This window comes from Glandiceps talaboti, chromosome 15 (genome assembly GCF_964340395.1).
Source record: "Glandiceps talaboti chromosome 15, keGlaTala1.1, whole genome shotgun sequence".
NCBI classification, from domain to species: Eukaryota; Metazoa; Hemichordata; class Enteropneusta; family Spengelidae; genus Glandiceps; species Glandiceps talaboti.
In genome coordinates, this window is record NC_135563.1 from 22,008,370 (window position 1) to 22,030,561 (window position 22,192).

Below are 22,192 nucleotides of genomic sequence, written 5' to 3' on the forward strand. Positions count from 1 at the left end.
AAATGGTAACATAAGATCAAAGAAAAAAAACATTAATTGAAAAATCTATCACACAGTACAAAATGAAGGACAACACAGTAAATACTAAAACACATACTTCAGCTTGAAGGCATAGCAATGTACTCTAGTTTATTTTTTAAAAATGAGATATTGGCATATAAAACCTTTATTACTTCCTCCATGACCTTTATAGTTTTATAACTACATGACAATGTCAGGTTTCTTCAGATTTATAGGAAAATGTCAAAGTTTGGACAAAGACATTTAATGTTGTTTCTTAGCATCGTTGAACTGTTTGCACTTGTAACATAATCTTGGAAACTATGGTGATGAAAATTTCATTATTTATAAAAAGATTTCCATATTGGAAGAAAAACTTGTATTGCAGTTCTTAACATTGTCATGTTATTTTCACTTGTAATATAATCTTGGTAACTATGGTAACAAAAATTTCAGCTATTTTCAGAATGCTGGTCTAGAATAGTCTTCATTTAATGTAGGGACTAGCAGCTTACATTAAACATATATCCAGCTAAAATCTACATCATTGGTATGCTGTCCACATCATCTATTACATGGAATCGACTGTCTTCACAACATCTGACATCAAATATCCATATATTCATCATTATGGTGACCTTCCTAGCCCTCATTGACTGGGAATCCTGGCCAACAAAATTGTTTTCAGTCAGATAATTGAATGACTCTGTAGGGAAATGTTGGCAGATTGTGCATTATTATTGGTGAATGTGACAGCATATTAGTGCACGGAGATGTTGTTCTGTACATGGAGGTTATCTGCATGATTTCAATTACTGATAATACATGTAGTTGATTCTTTGCCATCAGAGTTCATCAAATTCATCCATAATAATGCAAAGGTCACTAATTCTTTTGTTGAATTTTCAAATCTTCTTTAACAATTTGCTTCGAGGAAAAATCTAATTTTCAGTACAAAAAAAAATCATTTCTTTGAATCATACATTGTGCAATTATATCAAAATAATGTCCTGATATGTATACGTACTAGGGGGTCCTCAGGGTTTGTATCATCATACAATTATGTTTCATTACATGTTTTTATTTTTTGGTTATTGTTACATATTATATTTATTTAGTATTTATTCATAACACAAAAAATAACGATTAAAGATTAGCTCAGATGTGGACTTTTAGATCCCTTCAGATCAGATTGTGTTATAAAAAATACATAGTACATTTTATTAAAGTCTCAACTTACTATTCTTCATATGAACACATCACATTGTGTAAATATAGAGACAGTTATCTGAATTTGGGATGTTTCCATAACTAACAATATTATGGCCTCAAAGCAAGAGACCTGAAAAGACTACGTTTCAACCCTGGTCATTGCAGTAGTGTTATCTATCAGTGTAGCCATAACTGTTCAAAGGGGCTATTTTAATCCCAGGTCATTACATTAGTGTCAGGGTTACATGGGATCATTCTTTTGTAAGTACCAACTTTTTCTATAACTCTGCCAATCAACTGTTTTTCACACCTAAAGTTTAATCCTAAATCTGAATTGGGCCTTTAAATAGTATATTTAATTAGCAAGTTAGACTTTGAGATGTAATAAATGCTTTGTTTGTAAACCTATTCAATTAATTTATAATTTGCAATAATCCTCTTAATTCCCATGTCTCCTTTAAATAAACTTGACTTCTGACTTACCCAAGACACAGCTAGACATAAACCCACTTGTGCAAGACACAGGTAAAACACAAATTAGTAAATTATAACACTTTGTTGATCTCTGGCCATTTTCATGACAAGTTATGTGTTCATGTGAAGAAGAGTAATTTGAGCCTTATTGTTACAAGTCCTATTTTAATTGTGATATCTCATCCATATTGCATGTATTATAAACTGATTTACCCTACATATCAAGAACACTAATTTTACAAATTATTTAGTACTTTGCTGTACCATTTGAAACTTTGATTCTGGTTTGGTTGTCATCTGCTAAGTGTTAATATTTCCACGACATCCAAATAATCTCATTCTGCTTATACCACCATCAGGTCGGATAGTAAGACGAACATGTGTCAAATTCTCTAGGTTTTCAACCTGACTTCCTCTAAATCTGTGTCGTCTATGAGCAGAAAGCTACAGAATGATAAAAATGTAAAGATTTTTGGTTAGTTTCTAACTTTTTGACACTTATCTGGTACCACACATGTTAGTATTAAAATTAAAATCTATACAAAAATACAGGAATTTGCAAAATACTGTTTAGTCTTTCACTGCAGGCTTTACAACTTTGATACTGGTTTGCTTGTTGTCTGCCTGGTTTTAGCATTTTTACAACATCCAAATAATCTCATTCTGCTTATACCACCATCAGGACAGATAGTAAGACGAACATGTGTCAAATTCTCTAGGTTTTCAATCTGGTTTCCTCTAAATCTGATTCGCTTATGAGCAGAAAGCTACAAAAGAATGAAAAAGTCCAAATGTTTTGTTAGTTTCTCATTTCCCATTGTATTCTTTGAAATGTTTAGAACATGAAATCAGTTATCAGACAACGTAATCAAATAAACAGGTATTTAGTTAATGTTCACAATGAAGAAAGCAACATTATTGTAAATACAGATCTCTCTTGTCCTATTTATCTTAATCCCTGCATAATTTTTTTCCTAAAATTTGCAAGACCATATTCAAAAGATGCAATCCAATGTTTGACAGTTTTCCTTCCCTCAATTCTACTGTATATGAAAAATTATTGAGATCTTTTTTATAAAAGGAAAGACACATACTTAGTGACAGAACGATCAAATACTATCTGGACAATTCATATAAAGCAAATGAATTATTCAAAGACACATATTTTTGTGATTTTTAACAAGAAGGTTGTGGAATTGTTTTCATCAGGTACGATCAGCAAGCTAATTAATTACATGGTTTACACAATCAAGAAATCAATAGAAAACTAACTAACTTTAGGAAACAAGTCACGTCTGAAGGCATGAAGCATTTGAGGTCAAGAAACTGAAATTACGGTCTTTTTAATCTACATAAACTGTTTGGTACCATTTTAAAATTAACTTAAGTGGTTTGAAATGTAATTTTCCTATTAGCAAGTTGGCGTTCTGCTAGGAGGATACATAATATGAGGGTTCAGCAACCTTGTAACCTTGCACCTACCAGGTAGGGATCAGGGATATTTGTACTACAGCGGCAATTGAAGTTTCGGCTTACTTCAGATAGTCACACACTAAAACTGTTGCTGTTCTATGTGGTAGATTATACAAGTGAGTGATAGCAGTACTTTTAGCTATGTTCGCATTTAGCAAAATCTAGTCCCAGTAAACAAATTAATCCCGGATTAAATATTGGTCCATGTCCACATTGACTCTAGACTAGTCAAAAACAGACCATTAACATTGCTGGTTGATTCAAAGGCAACTAGGGAATCTCATCATAGAATGGGCACATTTTCAAAACATTACCTTCTTGATAGGCAAAATGGATTTCCATTCCCAGTTATCAAACTGCCCAACAGCTTTCATACTGGACTGACTTCTAGCTCTTTCTTCATCTTTTTCAGTTGCTACACAACCTGTCATATAAAAGACAGCATGATAACATCTGTCAATATGTCTGACGCTATAGAAATGTTAGATGTTAACAGAAGAAAATGAGTATCTTGTGAATTAATAATAATGTAAATTAATTATCACCTTTGAAATTATGCTAAAAATTATCAAATAAAATGTTATTCTTATCAGAAAGGTTTACCTCTGATAATATTGGGGTAGACAATTGATTAGTCCATGGGCAAATTATAATTTGACTTTGAAAATGAAAGTCAAGGTCAATAGTCAGAAAAGATTACCTCTGGCTTTGGATGTACACACTTAAATGGTGTCCCTAGATAAAAAAACTGTGATTGAGAAATCTGCTATTTTACCTTGAGGATGAAGGTTGAGAATATCTGCATTGAAAATTTACTTCTAATAAACATACACATTTGTATACGTATAAACCTTCTCACGATATTGAGTAATTTCTGATTTGACCACGAAAATGATGAGCAATGTCAAAAATTTGCATCTAACTTGAAATTTCACGTCTATAACATAAACGTATTACTAAACAATTGAATCATGTTTCTAGGTACAAAACTTCAAAATTATTTGAGTAAGTTGCTGTTTGACCTTGAAGATAGTGGTCAAGAGTTCAATGAAAAATTACCTCCAATGCTATGAGACAATACACTTGAATGGTCTCTGTGTATTTAACTTCTTGAGTTTGTGTGGACAGCCAAAATGATTGTTTTTAAAGAAGATATGACAGCTGTTTAGCAATAAGTTCAAGGTTACAAAATTAGGTGATATGCATATTTTATGTACCCTATAGTGTGTGACATTGGTGTCAGGTTTAGGGAGTGTCATATATATGGCTGTCCACTGACAGTGACAGACGGACAAATGCCTGGACATATTAGGTCATTCCTTTAGCCCCTCTGAGTGGTGCTTATTGAGGGCAAATCAAAATGAAATCATAGTATAAGTATACAAAATGAAGTACTTTAACAGCTCAACATTTTGTGCGTCATTTTCCTGGCAACAATTCACATTAAAAGTAACATTTTGTTTGCTGTTTCTTTAGTGACATTAAAAAAACATGACATTTCCCTTGAGTCCACACATCACTTAATGCACCTTGGCAGGCCACTTAATTTTTTCAATCTTGGACACACTTGATTATCGTGGGAAATTAAACACTATTTTCTGGACATTAACCACTATACAAAATGTATTAACTTCAAATAAAAAACAGTAAATTATTGATGCATGACTAAATCTGGCATGTTTGAGAGCTGTCAGTTCTGACGTATGTACATGATTAGTTAAGTCACACATGATCTTTATCTTGACCAAGTGATGGGGAGTGAGAATGCCCACAGGTAAATTTGTAAATGGAAGCACTCTAAAGCAGTTCACTTTGCTCAATGACATATTATTACAAACAAAGAGTAACAAGCTTTCTGCATGACAGGCCACAGAGACCCCACCCCAAACACCCCCCCCCCCCACCACACACACACACACACACACACTAATATGTAGAACTTATTTATTGGTATTTAAAATGGCCATGTGGATTGGGTAGTTATTTTGGATTTTTAACCCTATTATTTTTTTATATTTGGAAATACAATGTAAAAGGACATACATCAAGTCCATGTTTGTAACTCAATAAATTGTGAAAAAACTAAAAAGTTTGTTGTTTTACATACAATAACAGACATTTTACACATTTTTCAATGTTTTGCAATTTACTGAATTACAAACAAGGACTTGATACATGTTCTTTTACATTGTATTTCCAAATAGAAAAATATGGTAGACTTGTTTTTTAATTAAATTTCCCAGATAAATAGTCAATTTTCATCCACATGGCCACTTTAAAGTAATGTTGCACACATCGTATATATGGTTTATGGTTTGATTAGAAATTTTGCTGTGCCAATTGTGGGCTAAAAACTTAGCTTGTGTAATACTACAAACACAGAAATATTTGAAACTGATCAGATCACACTGTGTCCATTTGGACTCTTCTATCATGAGCTAATATAGAAGACTGTGTGTGAATGTGCTGCCAGGGTAGACAGCTTATAATATTGGTTTGTTTCATTGTATACTATACCTAGGGATTCTCTATTCTACAATATATGGAGACCTATACATATCATCAGTTTTTACCATTTTTATAATGGCATTTCATCTCATTTGAAAACATGATGAGTCTACATGGTAAACATACAATTCATTGATTACCGATGTAAATCGATGCAGAATGGCAAACCTGCAAACTTTTGATATCACTTTCTTGTAAAAAGTACAAATAACCAAATACTAACAACTTCAAACCTACACAAAAGACGTTAACCATGCCATTTTGTACTTTTTTTTAATTACAATGATTTCTTGTAGAATTCTTCACCATGGTAACTGTTTTTTTTCTTTGTTTGTCAGAAGACAAAATTGTGCAATAATTGTACTTGTACATGCATAAAAGCAGTCTGTAAGGTACACCATGATGGGGTGCCCTCATACATCGGTCAATGCTGGTAAGGGTGGAACGACATGATGTATCTTAGTCTAGCAAAAAATTACTTCTTTGTAACTGGAAACTCGAGCACAGTTTGTAGCAAACTTGTCTCTCTCTCCAAACAGACTTGTTATGTATGACATTTTTTTCTAACTTGTACCTTCACATACTGTTGTACATAATTGGCAACTTTCACCTTTCCTATACCTAATGTTGGCAACTTTCACCTTTTCTATACCTAACGTTGGCAACTTTCACCTTTTCTATACCTAGCGTATTCAGGTACAGTTTATTGCAAACATCAATCTCTGATAAGTATGCTAAACTGTACACAGTCAGTTTATTAGCACTTGAAATTCTCACCAGTCACTTAGACGTCCTTATTTTTGGAAATTTAGGGCAAAACTAACTTTAATGCTTTTCCCCTTAAGACCTGATCGAAATCATTAGCATCTCCATGAAAGCTGGCCTCCTCAATACTACTTGAAATGTATGTCTGTATTGTCATGACATAAGGGAAATGTCTGTCAAGCTTCATCTGTTAAAATGAGAATTAAAATGCACTCTTGCCAAGGAGAACCTCTACACAGCTGCCTATGCATTTAAGTGATGTCATCTAGTTTATTACCATGGTAACAGTCATTTGCTTTCAGTTGCTGAGGCAACCAAGTGAGGCAACAGGTGTGGGGCAGGTAGTAAGGTGTTTGGTATTTACTAACTGTGATTCAGTACACTCACAGGTTTATTTTGTTCAGAAACGTCAAACTCAAACGTCTTGCTTTCACATCAGACATGCAAAATAAACTTTAGTCAGTAACCAAACACTGAATACACACAAATAAAGGCATTAGGAGGAAGTATTTCTCAATGTTTGCTATGCTTGTGGTTTTCATAATAATGGAAAAACTGTTAAACCACTTTATTTTATCCGGTCACTGTACTCTTTGCAGAACAAATGACAGTGATTAATGAGCTTTTAATTTTCTGCGAGTCGAGTTACACGACAGCTTTTCATTTTTAAATGTCTGAATCAGAATCAGAATTAGTATGAGAATGAGATTCAGATTCAGATTCAGATTCATGTCATACCTTCTGTCTGTAAAAATCTAAAAAGTCTAGAAATGTGTTTTTGGAAAACCAAGATTGCATTCACAAGAACACCGTGCCTGCCATTTTTTTTAGCATACAAATTGCACACAGGGGTCTTGTCACTTTTGAGTCATAGATGACAACGCCATTTTGTATGGAGTATTTTCAGGTTGAATACAAACAAATTTTGGAGATTACTAGAATTATACCTTAATAGCAAGTGTAATTTATAAACAACTGGAAATATTTGAACTCAAAGTGGTATTTGCACTGCAGTGGAATACTGAAAACATTGCATACTTGTATGCAAATGAGCAATGCAAGCATTTTGACAACAAGAAATTCTGTAACTGTACGTTGCATTTGTACAAAATTTGCTGTTTTGGCTACCAGCTGAGATAGTCTCACAGTATTTTAAAAAAATGAATATATTATGAATAGAAGTCATTTTAACAGTTAAGAGCAGATAAGCTGTTATTATTGGCACATAAGTAGTTAGTTCACATCTAACAGTAACTAAAGTAAAAAAAATATCATCTTTTATCAAATTTTAATATCTTAAAATTTGTCAAAAAGTCAAAAATAATGTTTTTGGAACAATAATACTTCAAACATTCATAAAGCATAGAATATTAAAGATATCGTCTTTCAATGAATAATGCTGAATAGTCCCAACCCTAGGAACGTACACCACAAATATTAACATAATCTAATCAATGGTTTCAAAGAAATAAAAAGTAGCAGTTTTTGCCAAAAACTGATAGCATACAATTATGCTAATATTTTTATGGAATATTACTGGTACTTTGGGTAAATCGACATAATTTTTCATTTCATCACTATGACAACACGTAGTTAGGAAATCTATACCAGTGAGCTTTGAATCTCGTGTGTCCCTTTCACTAAAAAAGCACTTTGTATAATAAGTTGATTTTACTGGAATACAAGAACAAGAGTTTTGACTATCGTATTTTGTTTTCACAAAGACACAGATGGCAAATTGTCACCATGGTTATTTCTGTCTAATTTTCAGAATGGTTAAGACTGTATTAAACAAAGAAGAAGAAAGCTGCTCAGTATGTATATACATCATATTTATACAGCTATAGTTAAGGGAAAACGTAGCCGTGAATAAAAATCACCAATTTCAGCATGAAGTGAACAATACCTTTGCATACATTCTACTAATTACCACTTCTATTTACCTCAATATGGCAAATAGTCTAGGGCCATTTAAAACTAACTCTCTGTTTCTCTAATGCAAGTTACCAGTTTTAAATCTCTCTACTACACAACTTTGGAATATTCAAAATATAATAAAAATGGAAAATGTCAGAATACTACTGGAAATGACATGACTGTATAATGGAGATTATATCATACACAAGCCAAGTTATTGTCTTTGAACAGAAAATATGGATTATATACCCTGGTTGTTAAAAGTATTACCCAATCACTCTGATAAACAGAAAATTTGTGTTCCTTTTTTGAACAAGTAAATTAAACAACAAATAATATGTTACTGCCTACATATAGAATGATAGGAATCATTAGACCATAGATGTGATTCCCCTGAGTGATACAGGTGAGTAAGCAACCACCTGACCCAAGTTATACTGGATCGTGACAATGGTAATTCCCCGAGGGATGCAGGTGAGTAAGCAACCACCTGAGCTAAGTCATAACTTAATCTTTAGGATGTCATAACAAGCCTAGTGATTGCACTATATTATATATTATTCATAACCAGTACTGTATTTCCTGTGGTTACACAACATTTGATAACTAGATGACTTATAAATTCCAACAATGATAGGAGTTGTTATTTTACTCACAATATGATACCAGAAAATATATTTCTAATGAAAAGGTGTTACGAGAACACTTCCATATTATCTTTGTTTCTATCTTTCTCTCCGTACATATACAAAGATAAACAGACACATCATATATATACTTATACATAAACATCCATCAATCCACACACACTGTGACACACACACACACACACACACACACATAGTCTCAACAGACAGGCAGGCAGACAGAGAGACAGACAGACAGACAGACAGAGAGACAGACAGACAGACAGACAGATAGACAGACAGACGGGCAGGCAGGCAGGCATATAGGCAGGCAGGCATGCAGACAGACAGACAGACAGACAGACAGACAGACTGACCGACCGACCAACCAACAGATCCACAACTTAAAGTAGTTCAGACTGAGACAGAATACAACAGATAAATTTGAAATGGCCAAATGATTTCTTACTGACAGTCTAAAGTAGACTAGTGAATAATTCCATAATTGTTGGTTTTAGTGACTGCATTATTATGACTTGACTCAACAAACATTATTTTTGTGCAAACCTTTGTGGGGCTTCCTTCACAACACACAATAAGTCAGTTAATATTAGGTACATTCTTCAAACACAATTTGTCAACTACACTATTTGCTTTGCTGTGGACTATTAGTGGTGAATATTATTTAAAAGCAGTCAATTCACTTGTGACCTTTGAAGGTCAAACATACTGGGAAGTTCCCTTTGCTATTCAACAACATTTCAACTGATTATTGGTTTTCATTTTACCTTAAATACAGACAGGTTTTACAATGACTGTTATTAAAGTTAAAGAATTCTGAAATAATCTAGCACTCTGTAGGGGAGTTGTTTGTCCAAAATTCACGTTGTAAATTGTCCAATAATCAGGACATTAAGTCTATGCGCTATGCAAGAGTTAGATATCATTTATTCAGTGGATAGATCTAAGAGGAAACCTTAACTGAAAATTTCATTCTTTGAAGTTTTAATTACCATAATGAGTGCTGAGTTGTATATGTTCTCTAATACCATGGCTCCTTTTAAGGTAATGACTTGATGATATTCATTACACAACTGCATCCCATCTCTTATGTTCATATAAGCAATCGCACTCAAACCAGATCACATTGATTGGTTGTCAGGGGCAACTCAGCACTCATGTGCCTCGTTGCATAATCCTTTACTTATACAATGCACAAGCCATGGTATGTATTTGAACAGAAAATACAGAATTTATACACTCAGTGGTCGCTCTACATGATGACATCATTGGCTCTATTGTATTCTAAATTGTCGCGTCAGTGCTGTACGGTCGTAACTGCTATGCAATTGTATAGGCAGATATGACCTTACTTCACTGACAGGACGAAGTATGAAGTGAAAGGTTCAGAATCACAGAAATAAGTAGGGGGTTTAATAGAAGCCTGCTTTGACCTTAAAATAATACAACTACAGACATCAAAGCATTGACAAACAGAACCTGTTAATACAACTACAGACATCAAAGCATTCACAAACAGCATGTTGGAAGTATAGTACAGAGATTTGTAAATTTCATGGCAGTAATTGATATATACGAACTATTACATTTTTATGGCCTCTTTATGCGTACATGAAATGCCAGGAGAACTTCAAATTTGTGTGTGAATATGAACTTTTATATAAAGTGGTTAACTGTTCTTATCAAATGATGAAATGTAACATAAGTGTCTCTACTTCCAATATGCTGTGCCAAGTATTATTAATCCAATTCATTAATTTAAAAGTGTTTACTGCTCCTGTTTGTAACTGCTTCTGTTTGTCAATGGTTCAATGTTGGCAGTTGTACACTTGCTGTTGGACCATCTTTGCAGTATACCATAATGTCACAACATAGTTCAATGTTTCATAAGCTAAATCATTATACACAATTTTCACCATCAAAACACATTACAATCGCTACCATAGTAATTACCGATACATACTCAACACAAGAGGATTCGACATATAGAATAATCCAACTGGATTGTAGAAAAACCAATTTCATATTTTCAATAAAATTATTCACATCTGAGTGAACACATTACTTTTTAGATTTCACAATGATGTGATTATACTGTCAGTATAGTATAATCAAAATGATTCTATGCAATGAGAAGTTGTGTCAAATAGTTTGAAAGGCATGTTTAATAGGCATGCAGTGACACTTGTGACTGAATGTAGAAATTTTGATGGTAAATTTTGCTGCATATAAAAAAAGGTATTTGTAGTACCAGTATTCTACTATATATAGACGGTATTTGTTATGGTATAATTATTATATATTATATTAAAATAAAGTCATGGCAAAATACTAGCAAAAATGACTATTTTCTCATTCTTTTAACAAAGTGAGGAGTTACGTTTAAACCATATTGTAAAATTACTGAATGATAGTTACTGTATAATTAACAATAATGTAAAATTGATCAGTAATTCATTTTGCACACGAGTAATATACAAAAACACTGCAAAAAGAATTATGAAGACACTAGTTGGCAATAGAGGGCGCTAAACATAGTTTATTTTTATTTATTTAACTTTGACAAAAGTCAGGCAGTCCACACAGGTGACGAACACCTATAAATGTGGACCCCAAAACAAATATACATAGAAATAAAAGACAACCAGCAAAAACTACAGTTACAAAACAAGATCAATGGAAACACTTAAAATTACATTAAACGATCAACACTTTGTATAATGACAAACTGATAGGTACAGGTACATCTCAGACCAGTAGCAAACAAACTGAAAATACCCAGTTTGGTCCGTGTATAGAGGTAGGGGGGAGGGGGGTGGCGGCAATAGGTGTACACATCAGAAGATATACAGTAATACCCAAATCATCATGTCCCTCACTAGTCACATGCCCTGATAACTTTTTTTTCATGAATCTGACCACCAGTGACTTAATTAGCGAGCATCTTGAGAATTATAGCCCACTGTTTCTAAACAATAAGGAATAACATCTCTGCATGCAATTACTTACTTTGTCAGTTAAAATAACAAGCACCAAAAAATGAAAACATTTTACAAAGTTTATGAAAGACAACCTACCTTCAATAGTACAGGAATCTGGAAAATTACCTTTGAAGTGACTGGTATCAATTTCAATCTGTGAAAATATATATGAAGATGATTGACAGAAATGGAACACACAAGACAATAGAAGTTAACACAATGACATGGATCATAGCTCATGCAAGCCATGTTGAACACGTTTGAACAGAAAATTGGAACATAGACCCAAGTTGTTCTATGTCATGACATTACAGCCATCTATGTCGTTTTCTGGTGGTGTTTGCTCAAAATGAGTCATAACATTCAAATTCACCATTATCGTTCCAAATTTTAATTGTGGTATACTTCGTTTCCCAATAATTATCATCATTCTACAAGAAATTGTTGTAAGCTATGTTTTTTTTATTATTGCTTGTCTTTCAACTTTTAATAACAAGGCCCCTTAGGTCACCTGTATTTTCCCTGTTGAAGGAGAAAACTATTTGGGATGATAATTACAAATAGCTTAAATAAGAGAATGCCAAGGCCAGTAGTTTAGACCAAGCTGACAAATATCATTTTAAAATGCTATAGAAATGACTACATTTTCTACTTGATGGCCAAATTACACCATTCCTTAGAGTTTTTGAAAAAATCAACTAAAGTATGGGATATACCAGAGGTCTATCCAACTCACAGTTTGAGTTTATACACTTTCTGTATGTCATACACTTGTCAGACATCAACATATGAGGTCATTTGAGCCACTTTAAAACACTTACAAATATACATACAGATACAGACATGCATGCAGACTTGCACCGTCAAGCACACACACACACACACACATGCACGCATACATGCATACACGCATGCATGCACGCACATACACTAGCACACACGCATGTGCACACACACACACACACACACACACACAAATTCCCTACTTACTTCTTTGATAGTTCCTGGACACCCCAATCTAAACACACACCATTCTTTGCCAGCAGTGAGTAAATAGCCATCTTTATCAACTTCATAGACATCAGGTCTATCCATCTGAAATCAAAAGTATGGATATAGGAGTGACTTGTTTCTATAGCCATCAGGTCTGATAGAACAACTGGACAAAGTGTACATGACAAAGTAAAAGATAAAATCTTGACATTATATGTACTGCTATGTCCTGGATATCATTAGATCATTCCTTACCCTTCTAGCTGTTTCCCATCCATCTGCCATGCTAGAAGACAGCCCTGGACTGATCAAGTTCCGAGAATGACCAAAATGAACATCACTGTATCCAACACAAATGCCACCATTCTCCATAGCAACCAGATCAATCATCTGTGGAAAATATATTGTTCTATTTATTAATTAAAAATCAATGTGTTAATTTGATTGATTGAGGAGTTTTTGTGATACCATTCTCTTGATGAATAATGACACATAATTCCATCATTTTTTAAAAAGAAAGTGCAAGTACAGTAACTGAATTGACTATAAAAGTACTATTACTGCATCACTTATTTTGTCAATGAGTATTTGGACATTGTATGTGAACAATAGATTACATGGAGCAGCATTTAAGAGTTCCAACATGTGTAAAGTTTATCAGTCTAAAAAAACAGACAAACAATGCCAATACAATGTACTTATGTAACTTCTTATGTTTTTTGTAAATAGTGTATGTGACGTTAATGTTGGTCATTTTTAATACCTTATTTGGTGGTTCTTTGGACCAATCACGAACAGCCTGGCCAAAGACATGCAAGCGAGCAATTCCACCATCTGTAATAATAGTATAATAAACAGTATAATTAACATAATACCATGTTACCCCTGACAACAATGTATGTTGTGATGGTAGTATAATAAACTTAATACCATGTTGCCTCTGACAACAATGTTGTGATGGTAGTATAATAACCATAATACCATGTTGCCCCTGACAACTAATATATGTTTCAATGGTAGTATAATTAACATAATACCATGTTGCCCCTGACAACTAATATATGTTTCAATGGTAGTATAATTAACATAATACCATGTTGCCCCTGACAACTAATATATGTTGTGATGGTAGTATAATAAACATAATACCATGTTGCCCCTGACAACTAGATGAATGTTGCAATGGTAGTATAATAAAGTAAGCAAAGTTGACTAACCTGGATACATATTAACTCTGATATGAGTCCATCTTTTACTACTATTACATGGCAAATAGTTATGACAAGTGTCTTGATAGCCTGGCTTTAGTGCAACTCTGCTTAAGATTTCTTCCCATTCCTAAAAGAAATTAAGACACAAAATCCAGAACAAATGTGTCTGAGTTAAAGAAGAACACCAGTGTGTGGGATATCACAAATGTTATAACATGAGTTTTACAGAGTCATTTTCTAAGTTTGTTTAATTGAAACTTTCTCATTTTTATAGTTTCTACCTTTCACTTCACCTAGGCTATTGTGTGTGTGCATGGACATGATCACCTTTATAGTTTCTACCTTTCACTACACCTAGGTTGTTATGTGTGTGCATGGATCACCTTTATAGTTTCTACCTTTCACTTCACCTAGGTTGTTATTGTGTGTGCATGGACATGATCACTTTGTAATCCAATACTAGTGTAAATTCTGATAACACAAAATAAACGCATTCAATACACATTTACCTCTGTCTTAAATGCATTTATAGCTTTCCACTCCTCTTCTGATGCTTTGGTTCCCATGGCAACAGAGCGTTGTGGAAACTCTTTCACTATTGTAAAGGTGTATATGTAAGATATAAAGTATTGGTAAGAAATAGAAACTTTAAACCAAACATGCTACTTGAAGTTTTTAAATGAAACAGTTGTTATTACCATGGAAGTATCACTCAGTTATACTTCCATGGGATTATAAATAAATTGTTCCCATTACCCACCTGAGTACCACCCCCCCCCCCCCCCCCCCCGAGGACAATGGTATCTTCAGCTTAATGTTTCCACTAGAGGGCGCTGTTTTCATTAAGGAGCCTGTCAAACACAATGATGTGGATACATAGATGCACTTACTTTCATCATTCATACAAGCAGCCTGAACTGATACCTTTGGTGTGTAATTTCCTGTGAAGAAAGCAGTGTTGAAATCAAATCCTTTGATAACACCAGGTATTCCTAACTGAATAACACACCAATCGTGTCCTGCTTCTCTCTTCCGTCTTGTTTCCCAACCATCCATCCATTTGCCATAGGGAGTATACACACCAACTTTGAATTCTGGATCTGATGTCTGAAAAAAAAATATCAGATTTATTTTGATGACAGTACGTGATTTAAATACTTACACATTTATTTGTCCAACGGGAAATAATTTTTGTACCAATACTTTATAAATATTGCGAGAATGATGTCAGCAAAAGATTTGGAATTTGCTTCCAAGTCTTTTGACTCATTGACTAGAAATGTTCATTGCTATATATAAATATTGTACGAGACTTTCAATGTGACAGCTATAGAGGGCGCACTTCTATACTTACTGTGAATATGTCAGATTGTGGACAGCTGTCTAAAAACACTGATAATATTGGTATGAGATATATGTAATATGTGACCTTTGACACGAGACACAATTAAGGTTGATATGACTCTTTTAGATTTTCTAAAGAGGCTCATTATCTACCATCTTGATATTTCTAATGTTGTGTTGACAGACAGATGTGTTTTATGGTGGTGTTTCTTTATTACTTATTGCATACACATGACATATACTGTGTGTAGAACAATCAACTGAGCACCACCAGTTACATAAACCTTTCATTACAATGATTGTTACAGTTTTATCAAATGTCTTCAAAGTTATCTCACCTGTAGCAGATTTTCTGCTACTGCAAACCAGTCATCTGTGGAAAATAATACTTCACCGCCACACTGTAATAAATCAAAGTATTGTAACACTGTTACAGGACAGTACATATCATTCCCAGACCATCAATATATATGATTACCTTGCTGTAATAGATTAATAGATTATTGAATGTATAGCATCACTGACAGATCGACATTGAAAGTCACAAATCAATCACCATACATACTGCAACAAATCAACATATTGCAACACTGTGACACATCAACATATTGCAACACTGCAACACATCAATATATATATTGCAACACTGCAACACATCAACATATTGCAACACTGCAACACATCAATGTATTGCAACACTGTGACACATCAATATATATATTGCAACACTGCAACACATCAACATATTGCAACACTGCACCAGATCAATGTATTGCAACACTGCAACACATCAATATATTGCAACACTGCTAAAGATCAACATATTGCAACTCTGCAACACATCAATATATATATTGCAACATTGCAACACATCAACATACTGCAACACTGTAACACATCAACATATTGCAACACTGCAACACATCAATATATATATTTGCAACACTGCAACACATCAACATATTGCAACACTGCAACACATCAACATATTGCAACACTACAACACATGAACATATGCAACACATCAATATATATATTGCAACACATCAACATATTGCAACACTGCAACACATCAACATATTGCAACACTGCAACACATCAATATATATATATTTGCAACACTGCAACACATCAACATATTGCAACACTGCAACACATCAATATATTGCAACACTGCAACACATCAATATATTGCAACACTGCAACACATCAACATATTGCAACACTGCAACACTAATCAATATATAATATTATATATATATATATATATATATATATATATATATATATATATAAATGATATTCATATGTTGATATAGCCATCCTGTACAGAAAATTAACACTTCAAGTTGATTGCAACAGTGTAGCAAAGTTGTTAATATTTTTTTCACATCCAGTTGATTGATTCCACAAACCAATCAGAAAATTTACAGATAATATAGTAATTCTGGTCCTGAGAGAAACATAATTGTAAATATGGGGCCATCCCTTGAGTATTAGTAGTGGAAAAGTTATATAAACCTCCATATCCTAATGGGTCTATACAATGTATATAATCGCCCACACCTATAAATGTGATAAAAGTATATGAACGTTTGACAGCAGACCTCTTGTGATTGTACATTGATGCTAGTATTAGTATGTTTTCTGGCTGAGATAAATTTCAGCACAGCTTTGTTGACAAAATCTTTACCTACCTTGTTACTAACGAGGTCATTCAGTTCTGCAAAGTCTGGTCGAACACTTTGAGATGTAGAGGTTGGACGCTGCGCCATTTTGTGGCTACGTTTGTAACTGCTGTTCACGACAAATGACCACGAATGACGGGTGTCAGACACTCAGACTAAAGTCATGATAGTGCTCATGCATGGTCTGTCTGTGATTGGATGCAGCTGATATTGTTTTTTTCTACAGAGCTAAGTGGTCTGTTTGCTATTTGATAACCTTCCCATGACCTCTACCGCATCATGGCAGCCGCCGTTCATCACGTCCAACTCTCTGTAAGAAATGGTCTCCAAATGATGAGAACTTTTACCAATTGTCTTCATTTTAAACTTTTTGCTGAAAGGAGGACGGAAAGACTTAAGCAGTGGGCTGTCAGGAGTGGATCTGCGGTATTTGTGATAAACGAGAGGCAACACCGCGGTGCTGGGACTACATCATGTAACGTGAACGATTACTCAACCACCGGCGTTCAACCGGCGAAAGCCTCACCGTGTATTTCATCACCCTGCCCATCTACTTTCGCGATGGGGTCGTCTAATAGAATTCAAAACTCTATTTTTGATATTGCGTTTGAAGTTAGAGATGTGGACAATGCTTTTAAACGTGCCCGAGACAATGGTGCCGGAGTGTTGCACGAACCCATCGATATACAGGACATGTTTGGCACCGTCAGGTTTGCAGCCGTGAAATCGAATGTCGGAAACGTTGCACATTCTCTAGTTGACACATCTAAATATAAAGGAAATTTTCTTCCAGGATTTCAACTTGTAGACCAAATGTCGGACCACAATCATCAAAACCCCTGTAAATCATTAATTTCTCATTTTGACCACGTGACTTACGCTTGTCCCAATGGATCTGCTGATGATATTTTAGACTTTTATGAAAAATGTTTCGGATACAAAAGGTTTCTAGTGAACAGGTAATGTATGAACAATTACCACTTTTTCTTCATTAATTTCACTTGCATATTTTTTTAACCAACTAATTAAAAACATGAATGAACTGCCATATACAATACACAAATATATTGAATTAAAGCATAATGCATTCTGAATTTCTGTCTATGGCAGGACTGAAGATGTTGATGACGGTTTCTTAGTACAAGGTGAAGATATGGGTATGAGACTTAAAGCCATGGAATATTGGAAGTGTGCAGAAACACATCTATGTTCAGTCGAGACACAAGACAACTCTAATGATCTTGCCAATGTCAAATTTGTGATTGCTGAACCCCTCCCTGGACAAGGTATATATAGGAATGTGATGCTTGAATTTCAGTCAGCGCATCAATCAATCGATCAATCAATCGATCAATCTATCAATCCATCCATAAATCAATCAGTCACTCAAAAGAATTCCTAAAGGACCAGATACCAAAATATTGTTCTCAATGGTACCTAAAGCATTTAATCACATGATGGATGTAATGCTTCCTTGAATAGCTATGTTTTTATTCATTTTCAGCTTAGTAATGAGCATTTCAAGATTCACATTTTGCCTTATGTCGAAGAGAAGGAATTTCCAAATTTTAGGCCCACAGTTTGAACATGTGAATAAATGCAAGGTTTTGCAAAGACCATCTAAGAGTATTACTATTAGGTTCCATCTCATGATACATGTAACTTTGTTAGTATTACATAAAATCATTTATTTTTCAAATTTCTATAAAATTCATAGAGAGAACTGGAACTGTCATAAGTATGCTACATCTCCAGCTAATGTGATATTGTGTTTTGGTTGTCTGTTTGTTCATCATACACAGTGTATTGATATCAAATACTGGTGTTCTCTTTATGTCAAACTATTAGGACCAAACCAGGTTGAGACATTTATTGCTAACCATGGTGGGCCAGGAATTCAACACATTGGACTTCATACATCAGATATTATCAATGCTGTATCAACACTCAGAGAAGAACAGTTACCTCTTATAGTACCCCCTGATACCTACTACTCAGAGGTTAGCTATGTAAATGTGTGGTTTGTCCCTTGTAGGAGTTCTGAGAGAGAGAGAGAGAGAGAGAGAGAGAGAGAGAGAGAGAGAGAGAGAGAGAGAGAGAGAGAGAGAGAGAGAGAGAGAGAGAGAGAGAGACAGACAGACAGACAGACAGACAGACAGACAGACAGACAGACAGACAGACAGACAGACAGACAGACAGACACAGACAGACAGACAGACAGACAGACAGACAGACAGACAGGTAGAGAGACCGGCAGACAGAGGGACAGACAGAGACAGTGTTATATAGAATTTAGTTAAAATATAGACATCTAGAGATCTTTAGAAATCTAAAGCCAAACATATGATGGACCTGTACAATGAACCTATCACATTACATACATGTACAATGTACACATTGTACATGAACATTGTATGTGGCTGCTTGATACAAGAAATTGGTAATGCCATTTACACAGGCACTAAAAGTCCTAGAGCTCTTAAAATGAACACGTCCAGAAATCCTCTTGATACTAGGATGCATACATGTACATGCAAACAGGAATGCTGTTACATTATAGGATAACTGACTGATAACATAAGGTCGTGTTCCTTCATTTTACTGTTTCCTTCAACAGATAGGTAAATTGGAGGAAATTCAAGATGTTGGTGAAGATGTAGAGATGCTAAAGGAATATGGAATATTGCTTGACTCAGAAGCTGATGCTGGGGACTTTGAAGCACAGTCCTCCAAACACAGCAATGAAAAACACAGGTAAGTATCTTATGAGTACATAAATACAGATACACACTATGCATACAGCAATGAAAAACACAGGTAAGTATCTTATGAGTAAATACATACATATACACACTATGCATACAGAAACATGCACATAAACTTGAACCATATATGTGATAACAATCACTAGTATATACGAGTGTGTGTGTGTGTGACACTGTGTAATATGTATTTATGTGTCTAAGTATGTACATGTACATGTTTATTTATTTAGTTGTTTGTTTGTTTGTTTATTTATTTATTCACTTCCTAGATATCTATTTGTGTATGTATATAAAGTGATCCTATCAAGTTGTTATTAATCTTCTCTTTATTCTAGATACTTGATGCAGGTGTTTACACAACCAATATTTGATGAAGACACTTTCTTTCTTGAAGTCATTCAGAGACATCGTGCCATGGGTTTTGGTGCTGGTAACATCACAGCTCTCTGGAGGTCTGTCCAGGCATACATGACCCAACAACAAAACAAGAAGGCTAAAGTTTCAGAGAACTAATTACATTGTTAGTAATTTATGTTATGTCTCACGTCTCACAAAACGTACATGTATGTTTCCCAAGTAATGTTATAACTTAATGTTCTGGTAATTGCAACTTGAACGGTGTTTGTTACAATTGTTACTCTTCTCGTAATTACACTTAAATATTCAGCATGGGTACTCTGCATTGCTATGACTTGCATAACCAACAGATACATTTGTTGTGTCATAGGCATGCCAAACACTTGGGAAGACCAAGCAACTACAACAGCTAAGGACCACTGGAATGTATTGCTTTATTTATTTTGTACAGTATATGTTCAAGAAGTAGTTTTTTTTTTTTTACACCTGAGCTCATTTTAATAAATTCAGAATATTTTATATTGGTAGTTGGTAAGCTATACAGCTGTACCATGTATCTGCGAGCTAGCAGTTTACTCTGTGCAAAGACTCAGTCTCAGTCTAATGACTTCACTGTAATCTACTTTCATCATGTACTATCAAGGCTCTGACAGAGTCAACGGTTTAAAAACTGACACTGCAAGTGATACAAGGCAAAATATGTGACCATTCTATGATATGATGTCCAAGTTGCCCTTGAATTCAGGCTTAAATCAGCCAGCAGTGTTACACAAATGTAATGGTCTAGTCTAAGTGTGAACACAGACCACAAGTTCATCCAGGATTAGTTTTTTAACTGGGACCAGGACACAGCCTAGATTTTGCTAAATGTGAACATAGTAAATTGGGAGTCTATTATACATGTGGATTAGAGACGTTTTCTAAACCCATAGCTACAGTGGAATGAGAGTGAGACTAGGATGTATTTGGACATTGTAAATAACATTATGCAAAACAGGTATTGTATGATACGTGTTGGTGTAGGAATACACTTCTAGAGTCTTAAGGAAATAAGCAATGCTTTCAAGTATCTTTATTTATTAGATAAAATAATGAAATATTTTTTTAAGCCATGAATTTCACATGTTGTTGTGTTATTGTATTTATTTATTTATTTACTTTGACTAGGCATGCATGTTTGCTGTCATTTAAATATGTAATGCCTGTAACTGGAGCATGGGGGGGGGGGGGTATTTAAAAAAATACAATGGTTTACTTCTGATGTTTTACAACCTGGAGTAAACTTAATAAGTAAAGTTGTGTGTATGGCATACACTATAAAACGAAGGTTATAATCACGATATGCCACATGCTGGTTATCAGAAAGACAAAGGATTGTGTAGTTTGGCCACTAGGAGTGCTGTTCAAGCACCAACTGTCATCAGAGTGCATAGTACTAGTACCAATCTCTTACTACACTACTTATAAATGTGATTTATGAAATAAGATTTTGTAATTTAACATTTGTCCAGTGACTGTATTGTCAAAAAAGTGCTTCAGTTACAGTTATTGCATTTTTAACATATGACACTGGAACACAAGTAAAACTGAGTTGTTGAATTCCAAATAAAAGGAAAGTTGTGGTGAACTAAATACTGTGTCTGTCTATGTATAAAGGGTGTGAGATGGAAAAATAACACCTAGTCTGTATGACAGGACATTGATGACTAGTCTTGCTGTTAGACGACCCCTTGGGCTTTTCTACTCACTGTGAAGGCAACCAAAGATCACTAGTGAGGGCAATAACCCGAATATCTCAGGCGTTCACCCTTGATTGCATGCCACCATTCAGAAACAGAGTGTTGAGAAGAAAGCCTG

The 22,192-nt window shown here is 34.5% G+C and overlaps 2 protein-coding genes across 2 annotated transcripts; one reads left to right on the forward strand and one right to left on the reverse strand.

Annotated features, from left to right (window-relative positions):
- Nucleotides 1-2,401: 2,401 nt before the first annotated feature.
- Nucleotides 2,402-17,396, reverse strand: LOC144446341 (allantoicase-like). The gene is made up of 12 exons (XM_078136087.1): nt 17,223-17,396; nt 15,864-15,926; nt 15,072-15,288; nt 14,691-14,776; nt 14,188-14,308; nt 13,734-13,804; nt 13,226-13,360; nt 12,968-13,072; nt 12,074-12,131; nt 3,474-3,583; nt 2,781-2,806; nt 2,402-2,453 (listed from the first exon to the last, which is right to left on the reverse strand). The coding sequence occupies exons 1-12, from the start codon at nt 17,298-17,300 to the stop codon at nt 2,402-2,404; spliced, it is 1,122 nt and encodes a 373-aa protein (XP_077992213.1). The 5' UTR covers nt 17,301-17,396.
- Nucleotides 17,397-17,492: 96 nt separating this feature from the next.
- On the forward strand, nt 17,493-21,457 carry LOC144446731 (4-hydroxyphenylpyruvate dioxygenase-like protein). The gene is made up of 5 exons (XM_078136553.1): nt 17,493-18,172; nt 18,324-18,499; nt 19,062-19,213; nt 19,831-19,967; nt 20,314-21,457. The coding sequence occupies exons 1-5, from the start codon at nt 17,493-17,495 to the stop codon at nt 20,489-20,491; spliced, it is 1,323 nt and encodes a 440-aa protein (XP_077992679.1). The 3' UTR covers nt 20,492-21,457.
- The last annotated feature ends 735 nt before the right edge of the window (nt 21,458-22,192 follow it).

What these genes read in the sequence shown, in the direction of transcription:
- LOC144446731 (XM_078136553.1), top strand. Translation starts at nt 17,493, where the DNA reads ATGGCAGCCGCCGTTCATCACGTCCAACTCTCTGTAAGAAATGGTCTC. An exon ending in AAAAGGTTTCTAGTGAACAG is followed by an intron (nt 18,173 to 18,323) that starts GTAATGTATGAA and finishes TGTCTATGGCAG; the next exon opens with GACTGAAGATGTTGATGACG. An exon ending in CTGATACCTACTACTCAGAG is followed by an intron (nt 19,214 to 19,830) that starts GTTAGCTATGTA and finishes TTCCTTCAACAG; the next exon opens with ATAGGTAAATTGGAGGAAAT.
- LOC144446341 (XM_078136087.1), bottom strand. Translation starts at nt 17,300, where the DNA reads ATGGCGCAGCGTCCAACCTCTACATCTCAAAGTGTTCGACCAGACTTT. An exon ending in CCAAAGAACCACCAAATAAG is followed by an intron (nt 13,361 to 13,733) that starts GTATTAAAAATG and finishes TATTTTCCACAG; the next exon opens with ATGATTGATCTGGTTGCTAT. An exon ending in CCATTTTGCCTATCAAGAAG is followed by an intron (nt 2,807 to 3,473) that starts GTAATGTTTTGA and finishes TGAATTGTCCAG; the next exon opens with ATAGTATTTGATCGTTCTGT.